The 19229-nt window shown below is 32.9% G+C and overlaps 1 protein-coding gene and 1 long non-coding RNA gene across 7 annotated transcripts in view; one reads left to right on the plus strand and one right to left on the minus strand.

Annotated features, from left to right (window-relative positions):
* Positions 1 to 3650, plus strand: part of LOC116421596 — a 43708-nt gene extending 40058 nt beyond the window's left edge. Inside the window, exon 3 of the long non-coding RNA XR_004232048.1 lies at positions 2925 to 3650. This is a non-coding gene — a long non-coding RNA (uncharacterized LOC116421596). The remainder of the gene's footprint in view (positions 1 to 2924) is intronic.
* Positions 3651 to 12442: 8792 nt separating this feature from the next.
* The window catches only part of BAZ1A (bromodomain adjacent to zinc finger domain 1A), a 198075-nt gene continuing 191288 nt past the window's right edge, over positions 12443 to 19229 (minus strand). For all 6 annotated transcript variants that reach the window (XM_031952855.1, XM_031952854.1, XM_031952853.1 and 3 more), the window contains 3 exons: positions 18529 to 18671; positions 16778 to 16865; positions 12443 to 13459 (listed from right to left, as the gene is read on the minus strand). In XM_031952855.1, coding sequence (XP_031808715.1) covers positions 13266 to 13459; positions 16778 to 16865; positions 18529 to 18671 — 425 coding nt within the window. In that variant the 3' untranslated portion in view covers positions 12443 to 13265. The remainder of the gene's footprint in view (positions 13460 to 16777; positions 16866 to 18528; positions 18672 to 19229) is intronic.

Here is a 19229-nt window from a genome sequence, read left to right on the forward strand (position 1 = left end):
TTTTACAAGTCTGCATGATTATGGACAAGTCACAAGTTTACTTTTACATACATTATGAAATGGATTTACATAAGCAGACTGTATAAAAGATTGCTTGGATTATAAGGTATGTCTGATTATTGAGGGACCCCTGACTTCTAATACTGGTTAATACTTTAGTATTAATGTTTGGACTTTTGTGAGCACAACATTTTATTTCTAGACATTCTTGATTATAAAATAGGCATGCATCAAACCAAATTTGTCCACAGAAAAGTAAAGAAAACATCACTTTTCTTCACAGGTGAAGGACTGTGGAATACATGTGTGTGTGTATGTATGTGTGTGTGTGTGTTGTCAGAAATGGCCAATCCTGGTTTTCTGAACAGAAATAAGAGAGCAACAAATTGGACATGATTTTTTTAAAAAACCAGAAAAGCAGCAATGAAAAAAAATAAGTAGAAAATCTGAAAACAAAACATTAATAAGATTGGAAGCCCTTCTTTCCCCCCCAAGCCAGAAAATAACTGAACAAAATCCAAATTGTAGGTAGGAAAGAGTTGGTTTTACAAACAACCAATGACATAACTAAAACTAAAAGAGCTAATCACTTTTCAAAAGTTTTGAAAATCTAATTATATCAAAAATAACTAAGAAAAAACTTTAGAAAATGTAAAATTCACAACTGAAGATGGGAAAGGAAACTATTAGTAACCATTTTGCCCAATTATATTTAGAAAACTATTGAGAAGTCATAAAGGAACTCCTGACGGGGGAAAAATAGATTTATATGAATCTATTATTCAAAGAATAATTCTAATATTGCATAATCCGTTTGTAAAAACAGGAAAAGAATGGATGTTTTCAATTTCTGTGATACAAATATGATCTGGATCCCCAAACAAGGGAGAAGGAAAACAAGAGAAATAAAACTATATATATAAAAAAATAAAAATACTGAAATTAAAAATTATAGAGGCTACAATAATATATTCAAAACAAAAAATAAGATAATGTGCAAGATTTAGAGTTAAATCAATATAAGCAAAATGTAATATAATATTAACATAAGTAAAACCACATATATCAATGGATTCTGATAAAGATTTGGACAATTTCTATTTCTATTAATAAAAAATAACACCAAAAAGAATAGGAACAGATGAATACTTTATTTTATATCTAAATTGTAGAAGCAAAATCATGTAACGTAGAAAGGCTAGAGATACATTTATAAGCATCAATATTCTGTATTAGAGTGCTAGATATTATGGCTACAGCAAAAGGGCAAGAAAAAAAGAAATTAACAGCATTAAGTATGAGCAAAGAACAAAACAAATGCTTTTTGCAGATGATATGACAGTCTAATAGAGTAGGGATTCTTAATTATTTTTGTGTCATGGATACCTACTATGGTGAAGCCTTCTCAGAATAAATCTAAAAATTGTAAATGTATAAATTACTGACATATAATCTTTTAAAAAAATTTAACTTCACAGACCCAAAATGAGAACCTTCCTCTTCAGCTAAAAAATAAACTAAATAACTTTTAGGAGAGTAAGAAGATCTCTTCTTAATAACTTTTATTACTGATAAAATTCAGCTGGAGGAAAGACATTTGGTTAAAAATAACTATTGTAATATATGAAATACTTGGGAGCCTACCAAAACAGATAAAAAACCCAGAAACTACATGCAAAAAAACTATAGAAAACTCTTCATGGCAGAACTAAATATTTTATCACTATTAGCTAGATTATTCAATAAAAATTAGTTGTTCTAAATAACAGAAAAAGTCAAAAATCTCAAGGGAAAAAGAAGGGGGTCACTTTTACCAGATCGCAAACTATACTGTATAATCAATCATCAAGACAATTTGGTATGGCTTAAAAAATAGGAGAAGTTCAACTAATAATAGAACAGATTAGCGAAGATAGCTTTTTTTCTTTAAATCTAGTCTTTGATAGGGTAGCCAGGTGGTATAATGCAAAGAGTGCTGGGAATTCAGGAAACCTGAATTCATATCCAACTGTAAATATTTTGTAGCTATGCAACTATTAAGTAGTTATTTTTTCTATTTACTTCAGAGTCCTTTGCATCAGGACATAGATCTCCTCATGCCCCTCATCACAAACATTTCTTACAATTCTCAATTATTTTAAAATCAAAAGTTTTTTTTGTTTTTTTTTTAACAAAATGCTAGAATTTAACTTTTTATGCCGGGTCAATTCACAGAAAGACTCAGCTGCAATTTTTATTAATGGTAAGTGGTTTGATCAAGTTTGGCCGAGTACTGTTGCCATGATCTCTGTAGTACAATATTCTTTCTGTATTTTTTTGGGGGGGGGGGGAAGGGGAAGAGGAGAGAGAGATAAAGACTATAGAAGTGTCCATTTACAATTACATAGGAAAAATATTTATCTAACAACATCAAGAGATTTCTAATTACTTATCTTTCTCATCTAACAATATCAAGAGTGTTCTAATTCTGAAATGATCAGCAGATCAAAGACAAATTATGTATCAATATACCATTCATATAATTATTTTAAGAGGTCCTAAAGCAACTCATTTCAAAAATTGTGTGGAAAAGAATAGTTCAGATCAGCTGAATTCGACACATTTTAAGTAATAATGTAAATATAGCTAGTCTCAATCCTGAATTTGTACCATTTCTTTGAAGGATTTTATGCTCTTGTGGCTGACCAAATTCATTTACGATACATACATTAGTATGTGCTACATTGTACAACTAAAAGCATGTACAAATTTAATAAATTAGCTCTTCTTATAAGGAATTATACCACAGGGTTGTTGTGAGGATTGAATAAGTATTTGCAAAGTGGTTAGCACATAATAGACACTATATAAATGTTTATTCTTTGTTTTCTTTCTCTTACCTTCCTCTGATCATGAATTTGTGCCTGCTGCACTTGTCCCTGAAGGAAAGCTGCTAGAGAGAGACAAGTGGTACAACTTCCATCTGTACCAGCACAAAGGAACTACTTTTACCTTCTGTTGCCATCATGAGAAACTGTCTACCTGCCCACATCACACACCTATGCTGTGGAGAGCTTCCAATATAAAAAGAAACAACCTTTCCTTTGATCTCAGGCCTTCCAACTCTTGTGCTTATCCTTTGAGGAAAGAGGAAGAATTTATATTTGTAAAGAGAGGGACTCTAGCCATTTCTGGGAGTAATGCCTTCCACGTTGATGGAGGAATTTTGAACCCCACTGTTCCCAATGAAATCATCTCCTTTCCCTACCACTATAACCACCTCTGGAATGTCAGCGCCATAGGAAATAAACTTCATATTAAAGCTTTTATTCTTCCATTCTTCTAACAATCCAGGCTCCTCCCTAAAGACATATCCTCCCTGGTCACTTTTTACAATACTAGTTACATTTTCATTCATTCCCCTCAGTTCATTGGCAGAGTAGGGAGAACCTTTCCCCTATCCCCATCACTTAGTCACACTGTCTCCTTTAAGATTAATTACCCAATCAAAATCCAGGTAATTGTTCTTTCTAGACCTATAGGTCATTCATTCTTCCTTCAACAAATTCAGTATGTAAGTTACATTTTTTCCTCAACTCCTGCCCTCATTACTCTCTTCATCCTCAAAAAATACTACTTGACAGGGGCAGCTAGGTGATGCAGTGGATAGAGCACCAGCCCTGAAGTCAGGAGGACTTGAGTTCAAATCTGCTCTCAGACACTTACGGCTTCCTAGCTGTGTGAACCTAGGCAAGTCACTTAACCCCAAATGCCTCAGCAAAAAACAAACAAACAAAAAAAAAAACTACTTGATCTTTTTATCTGTAACTATTATCCTATAATATTTTTTATAATTATATGATTATTCTATATTTCTTCTGCACTGTGTGGCTAAACTCTTTGCAAAGGCCAGCTACAATAGTTTCTCCAATTATCTCTCACTCTTCTTAATCCCTCAGAATCCACCTTCTTGTGAGTGCACCTAATACAGTAGACACTCAATAAAAGTTTATGAATTGACTGATTCAAAACTCAGTTCCTAGAACTCATTTGACAAAACTTCTGAAGTAAAATGAAAAGCCATCTGATAAAAATTAGATATAGACCCAACGTATGCAATATAACAAAATAAGCTCCAAATGGATAAGTGACTTAAGACAAATAAAAGGTCACATAATAAAGAAATATTAGAGAACAAAGGATGAACATATCTTTAGTTAAGATTGATGAACATATCTTTAGTTAAGATTTTGTGAAGAGAATCTCAAAAGATGAATTGGACAATTTACTTGTGATGACAAATGCTACTAAGCTACAGAATAACATATTAAAGATATGAGACACAGCCAGTGTGAAATTTTATTTTTCTTAATTATGCACATTTTTATAAGGGTTTTCTTTTTCTTTTTCAATGAATGTGGAAGAGTTAAGGTAATATAGGAATACAGTTACACCCCCAAATTAAAGAAAATAAAAGGGGAAATCATAAAGGCATTTAAAAAAATTGCCAAGTTGAGATAAGAATTACATTTAAGCAAAGCAGCTTCAATGGTGAACTAATGAAATATTTAAAAATAAAAGAACTTCTCTGTTAAATGAGTTAAATGAGCCACAAGATGGACTAGACATTTTTCCTGATTCCCCACAATCTATCAAATGTCTCCAAAAGAGAAATTATGTACCAAAGATTAAGCAACTTCGTCTCCATTGTCTATAACACCCATAATCCAAAAGTTACATTAAAAAAAACAAACCAACCTCAAAACCAATGAACCAATGCTCACCAATCTATGCTCAATCCCCCTCCTCCACCCTCACTCTCTCACTGAAGAAATTTGCCTGGACATAACAGTCAGCCAAACAATCCCAATCCAGCTCTTCAGGAACAAAATCTTTCCAGATAACCACCAATTCTATAGCACTGGGTAAGTTTTAAATTGCTGGGTGCCAAACCAAAGAACTAAGAAACTAAGCATACCAGAACAGAATACTTTAATGTTCTTCTCTAAAATATCATCTTCTCTGGGAGCAGGTTTCTTGAGGGGCTTCTGGAGGCAGCCTTCCTTTCAATTCAGTGTAATAATCACCTCAAATGCAGCCAGGAGTCCAAATAAAATCCAAATCCTTTATTGTTTCTGTCCAAGTCTTGTCCTTCCTTGGGCCCGGTTGGCTTTCTTAGAGGTCTATCTCTCTCCTTGGTTCCCAGAGTTCTTACTGCTAGTCCTTGGCCTTTCTAGCTTCAGCCTCCATCCAGCCCAAAGGTGGAAATTGGAATGAATCTGTCTCCACCTCCAAGAGTGGGCTTGTGGGCTTCCTCTTTAGTGGGCTTGAGAGCTCCTCCTTATATATGCTTTCTTAAAGGTATGAATCTTGTGGAACTCTATAAGTACCAAGTACATCTAGAGAACTGTTAAGCACCCTGCTAAACAATCATTGTTTCTATCGATTCCATTGATTTAGCACCTTGTAAGAATTCTAGCAGAAACACATTGTGTGGCTATGTGTGTAGAGGGGTGTTAGGGTGAAGACTGGAGGAAAGAACCTAGCAATCACTTAAGGCATAAACCTAGGTTGCTGGAAAGAACCTAGCAATCACGTAAGGCATAAACCTGGGTTGCTGAAATGTCAACTGCCCAGTCTGTGAGGAAGCTGAGACACAGCCTCTAAGAAAATCACTATTAAAAAGGATCAAGTAAAAGGAGAAGTTAAAGTGGAAAATGAAGGGGAAGGAATTACCAAGGGGAGGGAATAAAAACAACTCTAAAACTAAAAAGACACTAAATATAAGCAGAGAAAATGACTGATTATCCACCTGATGAGCCAGTTATTTCTATGAAACATGAATAAAATCTGAAACTACAATACGCTCTTGGTTTGGAGTTCCTAGTCAAAGTGGAGAGCTGATGGGAAGCTTGAGGCACTACCTCCCCACTTCCAATGTAAGTAGATTTTCAACATTATGAGCCTTCCTACCCTCTGTGTCTACTGTGTCTACCCTCTTATCTTGTTTGTATAAAATGATTGTTATTTTTACCTGAACTCTTCCAATTTTTCTTTTGAGCTACCCCCTATTGTTGATGTCAATCTTATACAAAAAATATAATCTGTCCATATTTAAACAGTTTGTCCATGTTAAGTTTCTTAAAATTGATCTTTCATTTTGGCTCTTATATGCTAAATTTTCTATTAAGTTCAGATTTGATTAGAAAGTCCTATAAAGTTCATTGAATGTCATTTTTCTCTCATTCAGGATTATAATTTTGCTGGATATGATATTTTTGGCTGTAGGCCTAGAAGGTCTAGTTCTTTTGATTGTCAGTAGATATGATTTCAGGACCTGCAGTAGTAGTACAAGCTGCTGCTAAGTCTTATAGCTCCAGCATATAATCTAGAATTGATTTTTTTCTTGTGTTTTGCAAAATTTTCTCTTTGATCTGGGGGTTTCAAAATTTGGCAGTGATATTCCTGCCATATTTTCACATAAGATCTCTTTAAGGTAGTGACTGATGGATTTTTTTCATATTTCTACTTTTCCCTCATGTTCTATCACTTCAAAACAATTTTCTTGTATTATTTCCTGAATTATTGTGTTAAGGTTCTCTTTTTGGTCAGAACTTTATTTTTATTTATTGTTATATTTTCTCTTCTTGATCTCCATCTCTGTCGGTTTTTTTATAAAAAGTTTTCATATTCTGTTCTATTTTCACATTCTTTATAATCTGTTTTATTTCTTTCAGAGGCTTCTTTTGCCCAGTTCTGATTTTCAAAACCTTTTCATCTTTGAGATTCTATACCTCTGTTTTTCATAAGCTTGTTTTTCCTGGATGGTTTTTTTTTCTTTCATTTTTTCTTAATGTATCTCATTTGATTTTTTAATCCTTTTTTGAGTTCTTTCTATTAATTCTTTCTGGGCAGGGAGTCATTTCCTGTTACTCTTTGGGACATAAGTTTTTTTGTTTTTTTTCTATTTCTTTTTTAACTAAAATGTCCTCCTCTGAAGATGAATCCTGTTCTTCCCTGTTCCCATAATATGTTTCAATGGTGAGGTTCTTTCTTTGCCAGTAATTTTTTTTTTTTTTAAATATAAGAGTTATTGGTCTAAGCAACTCTAATCATGGGGTAGGGAAATAGTGCCTCAAGCTTCCCTTTAACTTTCCACTCTGACCAGGAACCCCAAACCAAGAGCTCAACCCTCCTGTAGGTGCCCATCGCCAGCAGTGTCCCAGCTCCACTGCCTCTGTACCCACTGTGCACTCCTTCCTTGTCCAGGGCCTGTCTCAGCAGCACAGCTGGGCCAAGCTGAGTACAGATTTGCTCAGTCTTCTCAGGACTCAAACCTCAACTCCACAACAGTCCAGGAGATGAAAGTCTTTGTGATTCCTGCTGAGACTTCAGTCACACTCAGCTATCCCAAGGGATCCCTGCTTGATGCTTCTGTACCGTAAGCCAGGAGATGTTTGCACTTCAGATAGGTTAATGGGCCTTTCTTCAGATCTTCTCAAATTTTATCAGGAGGACTCCAGTTCTGCCCAAAGTCTTCTTCATTTTTCATTTCACTTGGTCTGTGTTGCCCTGAGGCACAAATTTGTTCTATTTGTGAAGGGAAATCAGGAGATCTTGAAATTTATGACTCCACCATCTTCCCAGAATCCTCCCCCTATTTATTATCATTAAATGTGTGATTTGCAAATCTCTTTTACAAAATACTTGGGTTGCATAAAAATTTCTCAGGTAAAAAGGGATCACAAATGGGAAAAGTTTAAGAAGCCCTGTCCTAGAAGAACAGAACAGTACCCAAACAAACAAAAAACCCAGGGGAAAAACTATCATAATGCAGGAAATAATAGCACTGGCTCAGAGTTGAACATAAAAAATGATGTAGTAATTGAAATCACCTTCAATTAGATCACCTTCAGAAAAAAAAAAAGGCAGCAAACGTCAAGACATTCAACTCAGAAATAAATTTTAGAAGGGATCAGAATAAAGAATATTTTACTACAACTCAGAAATAAATTTTAGAAGGGATCAGAATAAAGAATATCTTAATACCTTCAAATACAAAGGAAAGAAATTTGAATAATGCGTAACATATTTTCTCACTGGAAAAGTTAGGAAGAAATGAAATAATGGGTTCTGAAGAGCAAAGAGACTCCTCTTTGCAGCACACCCTGAAAATCTGAGCTTCAACATACAAGAAAAAAAAAGACATTAAAAAAATAAGCACTTGGAACTGAAAAATAGAACTGAAAAAAAAAATGTAGCTGCCATGCACAGCAACAAAGCAACAGCAGAAATGTTTTTCTAAATGTACATAATGTACAGGAGTGATGGTGGAAGAATGGGAGGATAACAATGAAGAGGCAGCAATGGGGCATTTTAGCCAAAAGCAGGCAATATCCTGTCTACAGGTTTACACTTTTTGTAAGTCTTACAATATAAGAGAGTATATATACAGAATGGGACAGGAATAAAAATAGGGGAGAAAAGAAGCATGTGTGATATACCCAGGAAAATTTTAGTGCTAGAAGATAAGTGACAACCCCTGTAATCCAATTCTCCATTCTGCAGGGACTTTTGTAAAAGTCAAGAATGTATCAGGGCCCAGAGATCTTGCAAACCAATGTAAAAAGGCAGAAAAAATTCATATATCCTTTAAAGACCATTACATAATGAAAATAATGAAACAATAACAAAAATTCTAAGATGTGCAGCTCAAGTACTCCTCAGGGAAATATCATATCCTTACTTACATACATTAACAATACAGAAAAATGAACTGACTATGCATTTTTGAAACTAAGATGATGAAATAAACAAAGGCAAAATAAGCACAAAGAAGGAGATATTAAAAAATTAGAGGGGAAACAGATAAACTGGAAATGAAAACAGATAAAGGTAGGTTCTGAAAAATGACTAACAAAATTGATAAATCTTTAGTTAATCTGATTTAAAAGAGCAGAAAATCAAATGAAATAAAATAGCAAATGAATAAGTTGAAATCACCAAAATGGAAAAAAAAAAATTGAAACATATTGTTTCGCATAGAAATATCCTCTAACAAAACTCATGACACAATAGCAATAGTAAAACAACTTCAAAAATATAACATGTGCAACTATCAGAAAACCAATCTTAGAAAAGAAAATATAAATTATAAAGGAACTATCAAAGAAAAAAAAAAAAAAAAAAAACCCGAATCCTTTTAGAAGATATACACAGTCCTAATAGCTAAACCAGGGAAAGCCAAACACAGGGGAAAAAAATTTAAGTATAATGAACATGAATTCAAAACATTTAAATAAAACCGTTATCAGAAAACCACAATTTATCCAATAAATATTATGATCAAGTGAGATTTATACCAGAGATGCACAGACAGTTTAATATTAGCGGGAAAAATTAACAAATAATTTAAATATTAAAAACCCAAACATCCCCAAACCTCAATAGATGCAGAAAATGTTTTTTGACAAAGTACTCTTCTCTGTTGAACATCCCGAAGTGTATAAGCACAGAAGAAAACCAAAAGTAAGTATCATATGTGATGAGGATTTACAGAATTTTTTCCAATAAATACAAAAGTGAAGTCAGGATGCCCATTCTCCCCATTATTCTTTGATATAGTTCTACAAATACTAATTGTAGCAATAAGAGAAAAATTCATGACATAATAGGTGAAAAAAGAGATCAATTACTTATATTAGCTGATGATATGGTGACTTACTTGGGAAATTAAATGTCATTAGCAAAGATACAAATGGAGAGAATAATTTCAGCAAAACTGTAAACTACAAAATAAATCAACAGCATTCCTATATAATTAACAACATAACAGAAGCCTAAAACAAAGGGAAATCACATTGCCAATAACTACAAAATACTTAAAATATTTGAGGATCAAATGACTAAAACATACAAAACATTTTCAGAAATTGAATTACAAAGTACTCCTTAAACAAACAATTAAAAATAATATAATAAAAATGATATTAAAATTAATTTGTAATTTTAATGGTATATAAATCAAATTACACTTTACAGAATTTGATGACAAAATTCATTTAGAAAAACTAGAATTCTAGAATATCATGAGATATAATGAAAAGTAGGAACAAAAAGGAACAAAGAAAGGGTCAAAAGCACTTTCAGACTTAAAATATAATATATAGCACTCATTAAAAACCACCTGAACTGGTTTAAAAAAATAGATATCAATGGTAAAGAATGATAATCAATGGAATAAACAATTAACAAAGTGGAAAACAAAAGTTGCCTAGGGAAAAACTCCATATATGATTAAAAACTTCTGGGAAAAGTGGCATTTTGGCCTAAATTAGGGCTTTTTTTTTTTTTTTTTTTTTTTTTTTTTTTACAATTGTTCTAAATGAATATGACCTTAATATTAAAAGATTAAAAAAAGAAACAATAGAAGAAAAACAGAGATTCCTCAACCATTATAGAAACGAGAAATAGAGGTAATTATAAAAAAGAAAGATGACTAATAAAAAAGGTTGTGCTTTTCACAAAATTAATATATGTAGAATAAAAAAGGAAAATGGTTGAATGGTAAAAAAAAATCTATCAAATTTCTTTGATGAGGGTTTAGTATTCAAAATGTATAACAACAAATAAATGCATACCAAAGACTAATTGTTATTCTCCAAAAAAGATGTTTGTATCAAAGATACAAATACTTCTATAAAGAAAAACTGCAAAATATTCACAATCATATGAAAAAATGTTGCAAGTATTAGTAATGAGAGAAATGAAAATCAACACTGGTGTTTTGCCCATGCCCTGCAAATGCACAAAAATGACTAAAAATGGCAAGTCAGCATTAATAGAACTACAAAATGATACAAAAATTTTGAAAAGCATAAATTATATAAATTAAGTGAATAAACTGTCTATACCCACTGAACCAGAGATATCTACTAATGAACTTAAAACTCAAGGAAGCCATTAAGAAAGTCCCCATAAATTCCACAAACTTTGTATGACAGCTTAGAATTGGAAACTATCAATTGAGGAATGGTTCAACAAATTCTGGTTAAATAAATATAATAGAATACTACTGTACTATAGTAAAGCAGGGAAAGTTTTATGAACCTATGCCGAGTAAAGAGCTAAGAAAACAATATGGACAATAACCACAACAGCATAAATGGAAAGATCAATGATATTCCTAAAAAAAATCAAAAGCAAATATAACTAAAGTTCAAGTGGCACTTGAATGAACAGATTTGATAGAATACCTATCAATTGGAATTTTTTCCCCCCAGTGTTTGTGGTTGTGCTGATTTTTTTCTGTTTCTAAAAAGTACATTTTGTCATTTGGGATACCTTTCTGGGATGAGGAATGAGATTTAGAATAACTACAATGAAGAAGACATCAAAATAGTCACTTTACACAAGAAAAAGAAAGTTGTATTTTATATACAACATATAGATGCTGTATTTCAGGTATATTTTTAGTTCTTTGTAAATGTAAATTATCTATTTAATTTATTTGGCAAATTCAGAATAAAATACATGATACTGATTTTACAATTTTATAATTTGCTTGAATTTCCTGAAATTCACATTGTAGTAAAAATAGAACCCATAACATTTTTTCTCTTCTGTGGGTGCTATTTTTACTACAATGTCTCTATAAATATATACCAGGCACAGTTTCTTTTATAATTCACTGATTAAATGTTTCCCAACTTATAATCTGACGATGTTCAAATTCACAGTGAAGGATTGTTTCACAAACACAAACCTCAAAAATACCACATGAATGCACTTTGCATTCTGCACTTTGGTCTGTTGAAGACATTGTCATAAATAGTAATAATCTGGAGGTTCAACTTCAGGCTACCCAAGCTGCTAGGAAACTCCTTTCTAGGGAAAAACAGCCTCCATTAGACCAAATATTGAGGCTAGTATGATTCCAAAACTTGTAGGCTTCTTGGGCAGGAAAGACTGTAATCCTATTCAATTTGAATTGACTTCCGACACCTACTAACACTACTATCGAACATCAGGCCAAAACAAGGCTGTGATAGATGGAGAAGCCATCCTTGTGTTCATTGCCTTGTTGGCCTTTTATATCCACTAATTTTTAATATGATTAATTTTCTACAAGAGATAGAATGAACCTAGCTTGTGCTAAATTTTAGAGCCCTTACCACTATTGCTATAGTAGCTATATTCCATACTAGTTGCTATGAAAACAGATGGCATGCACAAGAAAAAGCAGATGAGCAAAAATATCCGAACTCAGTTTTATTGAATATCTACCCCTTCTAAGTTATGATATATTTGATGTATTCATAATTCAGATGTAGCTGTGCTCAAAATCCACCTTATTTCTCAAATGTTAGGAATTTTTGTCAGTTCAAGAAGCCTTTATCTGTTAAAAAAAAAAAGGCTTTAACTGAGGGCACAGATTAATGCGATGAATTCCACAAAGCCATAATACTTTGAAAAATGTATCATTTTATTTGTACACTTAAAAAGTTGTACATTGAAACTTACAATACAGTTCTGTAAAAGCTAATTATCGCTGGAAGAACTGCCAGGGAAAAAAGGGAGGGTGTTACCTTTTTCAGCTGATCATTACAAAAAGAGGAATAAACAAAAACACAGTAAAATTTTTTTTAAATTTAAGGAACTTTTTCCAGGTACAAATTTTATAAATACAAAAACAAATTCACAAATCTCTTTGAATACTAAATAAATATCTACTTAAAAAATTCCAACTGAATACCTCCAGCTAGCACTGGTACAGCACTTTTAATGATATACAAAAAAATTGTACTTATTCATTCATGTGTAGTGTTCAAAAGATGTGCTCATAAAATAATTTTTAATCATTTACAGTTTTTAAACTATGTTAAAGTAGAAAATTTTATTTATATTAATAAAACCCCCACAATGCCACAGTCTAAAAAAGGGTAAAAGATGAAAAACAAGTCAAAGGCATAGAAAAAATTATTTTTGCAAAATACTTGATACTTGGACACATGAATGATCTTTAAAATATGTAAATACCTCTGTAAACCAGTACTGTATCCAATACATCAAACAGACAGTGAACAAAATTGTAGCAAAGGAAATCTTTCCTACATTCTCCTGAGTACTTAATATTAAAATTTGAGAACATAGTGCAGGCCACACTTCAAGGTGGTTAAATAGTTGTTATTGTATTATGATATGACTGCTTTGTAGCGTGATTTAATATTCCATTTTCACGAACAGCATTAGGTTTTTCTCAAAATAAATCCTTTAAAAGGACAAAGTTATATTCGTGACTTTTTTGCAGCTGGAGGCATAGTGTGGTCTACATTACTAGGTGTAATATGCAGTCCAAGCTTTTGAGCTTGAATGTGGAAAAATGCTTGAAGTCTAGTTCCAGCTTTTGCTTCACTTGTATTACGAGGGTTGTATTCAAAGCAGTTTGAAAACATTAACTCAACATCTTCAATAAATTCAGCTAGGAAAAAGAGAGGAGTTAAAATGGTTATAAAGCTGTTATATAGTCCAAAAAAGAACATTTTTGATAATATTTTATAAATATGTATAAATGTTAACTTATCAAAAATGCTCTTTTTACTTAAATATCACTTAATATTTTATAAATATATATAAATGTTAACTTAAGTATTATACAGCATTATAAAATACTATAATCACCTCACTTACTTGTCACAAATTAAGAAGTACAAATATCCTTATCTTCATTTTACAGATAAAAACATGAGTTTCACAGAGAGGTTACTTATCTGAAGTTACTATTGAGCACAAGAGTCAGGATCAGAACCCAGACCTTATGACTCCAAATCCAACAATCTTTCCACTACAATAATTTTTAAAATTACATTAAGAGAATGGAACCCTTGTTATTATTTTTAATACTAAGTAAACTGGGGGGCCTGTAAAAGGTAGCAGAATAATATTTGGAACTTTTGTCCTATGTATTATGGAAAATGTATATAGTTTGAAGTATACTCATGCATTATTGGTGGAATTGTGAAAGGATCCAACCATTCTGGAGAGCAATCTGAAACTATGTCCAAAGAGATAGAAAGCTGTGCCATTACTGGGTCTGTATCCCAAGGAAATCACAAAAGAGGGAAAAGGACCTACATGTGCAAAAAATGTTTGTAGCAGCCTTTTTTGTGGTAATAACGAATTGGAAAATTAGTAGATGCCCATCATTTGGGGAATGGCTGAACAAGTTGTGATATATGAAGGTAATGGAATATTATTATTCTATAAGAAAGCCCTGAAAATATTTATATGAACTGAGGCTGAACAAAACAAGCAGAACCAGGAATACATTATACACAATAACAGCAAAAATGTGTTATGATCAAATATGAAAAACTTGGTTCTTCTCAGTGGTTCAGCGATTCAAAGCAATACCAATAGACTTCAGAGAGAAAATGCCATTTGCATGCAGAAAAAGAACTAAGGAGACTGAATGTAAAACAATGCATGCTACGTTCACTTCTTTTTTTCTGTTTTTTAATCTCTCCCATGGCTTTTCCCTTTTGCTCTGATTGCTCTCTTCCTACATGATTCATCATAAAGCAAATGAATTTTTCAAAATAACACTTAGAGCCAAGAAATGTAGTATTTTGTTTGTGGAACAACCAGCAAGACAGTGTTGCTGGATTAAAGAGTATGTGTTCAGGAGTAAGGTGTAAAAAAACTGGAAAGGTGGGAGAAGGCCAGATTGTCAAGGACTTTGCATGCCAAGCAAGCATGTTTTATTTGCTCCCAGAGGCAACAAGAAGCCACTGGAGTCTACTGAGTGGAGAGTGAGGGGGGAAGGAAAGAGAGACAGAGACATGGAGAAGTGAGAGGGGGGAAAAGAGACAGAGACATGGAGGAATGTGGGGGGAGAGAAAGGAAGGGAGGAGAGGGAGAAAAAGGAAGGGAGGAGAGGGAGAGAAAGGAAGGGATGGGAAGAAGGGAGAGGGGGAAAGAGAAAGAAAGACAGAGATATGGAGGATGGAAGGGAAGGAGAGAGAAGTAGAGAAAGAGAGGGAGAGAGAGGGAAAAAGAGGGAGGAAGAGAGAGGGAAAGAGAGAGAGAGAGAAGGAGAGAGAGGGAGAGAGAAAGAGAGAGACAGAGGCAGAAACAAAAACAGACATGGAGGAGTGGGGGGGGGGGGAAGGAGATAGAGAATGGGAAGAGGAAGAAAGGGGGAAAAGGAGAGGGAAAGGCAAAAAAAAGGTAGGCAGGGAAGGAAAAAGGGGAGAAGAGGGAAAGAGGGTACATGAAAAGGGGTAGAAGGAGAGGGAACAGAGGGAGAAAAAGGAAATACAGAGAAAAGGAGAGGGAGAAAAGTGGAGAAAGGGAGGAGAGGGACAAAGGATACAGGGGGAAAGGGGGCATAAGAGGAGAGGAGGAGAGAAAGGAGAAAAAATATGGAGGAAGGACAAGAGGGAGATTTCTATGTGTGAACGATGAAGCCTTCAGAAGTTCACAAGAAGATAGAGAAGATGGGAGGGAGAGCCAAGACACAGGCTTAGATGAGGAAACAGCAAGATGGACAATGATCTAAATGAGATGGAGAAGAAAACAAAACAGGGCAGCAAAGAAAAAAGGAAAGGCAAAGGAGGAACACACATTCAAAAGGAAGGAGTTGACAGTGTCTAGGGTTACAGAGAAAGTGGAAGAAGGTCTGGTAAAAGTTATCAGATTCAGCATCTGGAAGCTCCCTGGTAACCTCAAGAGGGAAAGCTCCAGTGGAATGGGGAGGTCGGGACAAGTAAACTGGGGGCCTATAAAAGGTAGTAGAATGGTATTTGAAACTTTTGTCCTATGCACTATTAAAAAATATGGTGCAGAAGAATAACACGATTATGTGATGATCAACTGTGATGAACTTAGCTCTTCTCAACAATGTGGTTATTCAAAGCAATTTCAATAGATTTGGGATGGAAAATGCAATCTACATCAAGAGAGAAACTATGGAGAATGAATGTAGGTCAAAGTACAATAAGATGAAAAAATTTTTTTTTGTTTTTTTTCCCCTGTCTCTTAAATTTTCCCCTTTTGGTTTGATTTTTCTTGTACGACATGACAAATATGGAAATATGCTTAAAACAATTCCTCATTATTTACAGTTTTTAAAACTGTTAAAGGGAATTTTATTTATATTAATAACACTCATGATAGTTTAAAAAAAGGTTAAAAATTAAAAAGTCAAATGCATAGAAAAAATTATTTTTGCAAGTTATCTGGACACATGAATGATCTTTAAAATATGTAAAAACTTCTGTAAACCATATTTAATTTATATCAGATGGTGTTTTATCTTTCTAAAGGAAGGAGGGAGAAAAATTGGCACACAAAGTCTTACAGAAATGAACACTGAAAAATATCTTAACATGTATTTGGAAAAATAAAATATTATTGAGAAAAAATATATAGTGCAGAGGCCAAAGCACTTTCAAAATAGATTTATCTGATTTCTGCATGTAGCATTTTTATTCAATCTTTAACGGTTTTCAATCCCAATTTATTATCAATCCCGATTAAATATCAGATGAAATATTACCCACAAAATCCATAATTAAAATTAAAAGGAAAAATTACATTCACATAATTGAAAAGAAAATAATTCATCTTCATATAAAAGTTCATAAGAACAATGAAATAACATTCTACTACTTCTAAACTCCCCTTTCTTAGAACAATGTTTAGATATGAATTATATAATTATGCAATGCTTAGATATGAATTAGTAAGAAACATAGTTTAAAAAAAACTTAAAGAGAAACAAATATAAATTACTTACAAGCTAGTTTATATTCACATTTGTTCACTTTTTCACGAATTATATTTAAGGCAATAGGTTTTTTGATGATATCATAGTAGTCTGGTACCTATAAAATAATCATTTAAATATACCATTTATTAATTAAAAGAATATATTATTAATCAAAAGAAAATTCACCAAACTACCAACTTTCATATTTTAAGCGGGTATTATTAAAGGAGAATGCAACTATTAGCCTCCTCAGATATTGTATATTAATTATCTTAACATTAACTTAAACATAAAACAAATTAAGGCATGGTTCAAAACAAAAATCAGTCATCATGTGGATAAAACATAAAACTGTTCAGAAATGATATTTTTACATTTATGTAAGAATAGAGAGTCTATATATGCCACAGAGAGCAAAGTTCAAATTCTAACTCTGAAACATGTTTCAACATCAAAACATTCAATTCTCTCAGTCCCTTGAGGCTATCACTTAAGCCTATAAATTATAAAGATGTTATCAATATCCACTGTTTCTAAAGTGGGGAATCACACATTCCTTTCAATTATAAAACAGCAGTAGTCCTTCTGGCAGATTAAGAAAGATGAAGTCATAAGAATCACTAAGGTTTGCAAATGTAATGCCACTATTTTAATAATAGATGCCAAATATTGTGTTTCTGGTTACTGAATAGGAAATGTGTAACATGTTCCAAGCAAGTAAAACAGTAAAAACTATCCAAAGAGGAAAGCATAACAATGAAAATTTAGTCCCTTTATCTCATTTGATTCTCTCAATAACCCTATGAAGTATCTAAGGGGGATTCAGAAGGATTAAGTGACTTAACTTCAGGTCTTCTAACCCTTAAGCCCAATGGTCTGCATTCTATCACACTGTCTTCTTGACATAAGTAGATGATTAAGAATAGACCAATATGCCAAACTTCCAGCAAATAAAATAATCGGAAGTGAATCAAAATGCCACCTCGGTCTATTCTCTCCCCCTGCCCCAACACCTCAAAAGAATTAAGTTTAGGAAACCAGATAGAAAACATTTAAAATTATCAAAGCTGATTTTTGCAGGGTAGTGTATTTCCAAATTTCCTTATACTGATTCAAACTATAGCATACATTGTTAGTAAACAAACAGATTACAAAGAATAATGAAAATAGGTAGATAGGAAGGTGAAGAATGCAATACTCTACTAGTATAATAAAAAAAGAGAAACTTTTAGTATAATAGTTTCTTCAGTGTAACTATCTGAAATCTTTGGGACAATTATCCTGAAATCTCAGAGTTATTGATAAATAGCAAGTTATGCTATTAAACTTAACTTTAATTTCATTGCTGAAACCATAAGTCTGAATCATGACAATGATGATCACACCACCACCACCAATGCCATCATCTTCATCTTAAGCTAATTAAATAACTAGAAGGATAAGCTACTCAACTACAACTACATATCTGACCTACATATATATGTATTACCAATATACTAACCAACCATTAAAAAATTTGGCAACTATTATATTTTGTTTTTGTGAGACAATTGGGATTAAGTGACTTGCCCAGTGTCACAAGGCCACATTTGAAATCAGGTCCTCCTGACTAAGGGCTAGTGCTCTATCCATTGCACCATCTAGCTGCTCCCACAATTATTTTAAATTAAAAAAAAAAAATCAAGTTTTTCAGACAATTCAGTTATTATGACTTCATATTCAAAATATGAAGGTGGATATATTTTAATCCTATCAATTTATAGCCCTCTCTCACTTACCTGGATCTTGGAAACCAGTTTCAAGAAAGGCCAGCTGTCATCATGTCGTACTAGTTCTACAACAAGTTGTTCGAAAGCAGATAATTCATGGACACCACCCTGTCTGCCTGAACTTCTTCGATTCAATGTCTTAGAAGATGAGTCTGAAAAATAAAAGCAGAAAACCTGTCTTAGATAATTAAAGGATGAATTGAAAATACTGTTTAAAACAAATTACTTTTAAATTTTCAGCCCTTCATTGAGAAAAGAATCTTATAAAGCAGTAAACAATTAGAAGAATATGTTTTTTTTTCTAGCTTCAAAGGGATAAAAATTTGAAAGCATGTGAAACAAAATGGTTTATCTACTGCTTTGTGAATGTGACTTCTTCAGAGATATTTAACCATCTTTGGAAAGGCAGACTACGTATGTCACTGTCTATATTACTCTTAGTTCTAGAAAAGATCTCAAGATTTTTATATAGCAAAACACCTTTTACTACTTTCCTCACTAGCTAAATAAAGGTATAAATTAGATAGGAGAGAAGGAAAAAAAGAGAAAGAGAAACTTTCTTTAGACTGGGGAGTGGTCTTTGTATCTCCAGTGTCTATAAAGTACCTTATGTATAGTATATACTTACTCCCAGATTAAAGTCACATAGAAAAACAACCCTTTAATGAATAATGAAAAACAACTTGGACTTTCATATAATAAGTAGCTTT

The sequence above is a fragment of the Sarcophilus harrisii genome, chromosome 2 (assembly GCF_902635505.1).
Source record: "Sarcophilus harrisii chromosome 2, mSarHar1.11, whole genome shotgun sequence".
Classification (NCBI taxonomy): domain Eukaryota; kingdom Metazoa; phylum Chordata; class Mammalia; order Dasyuromorphia; family Dasyuridae; genus Sarcophilus; species Sarcophilus harrisii.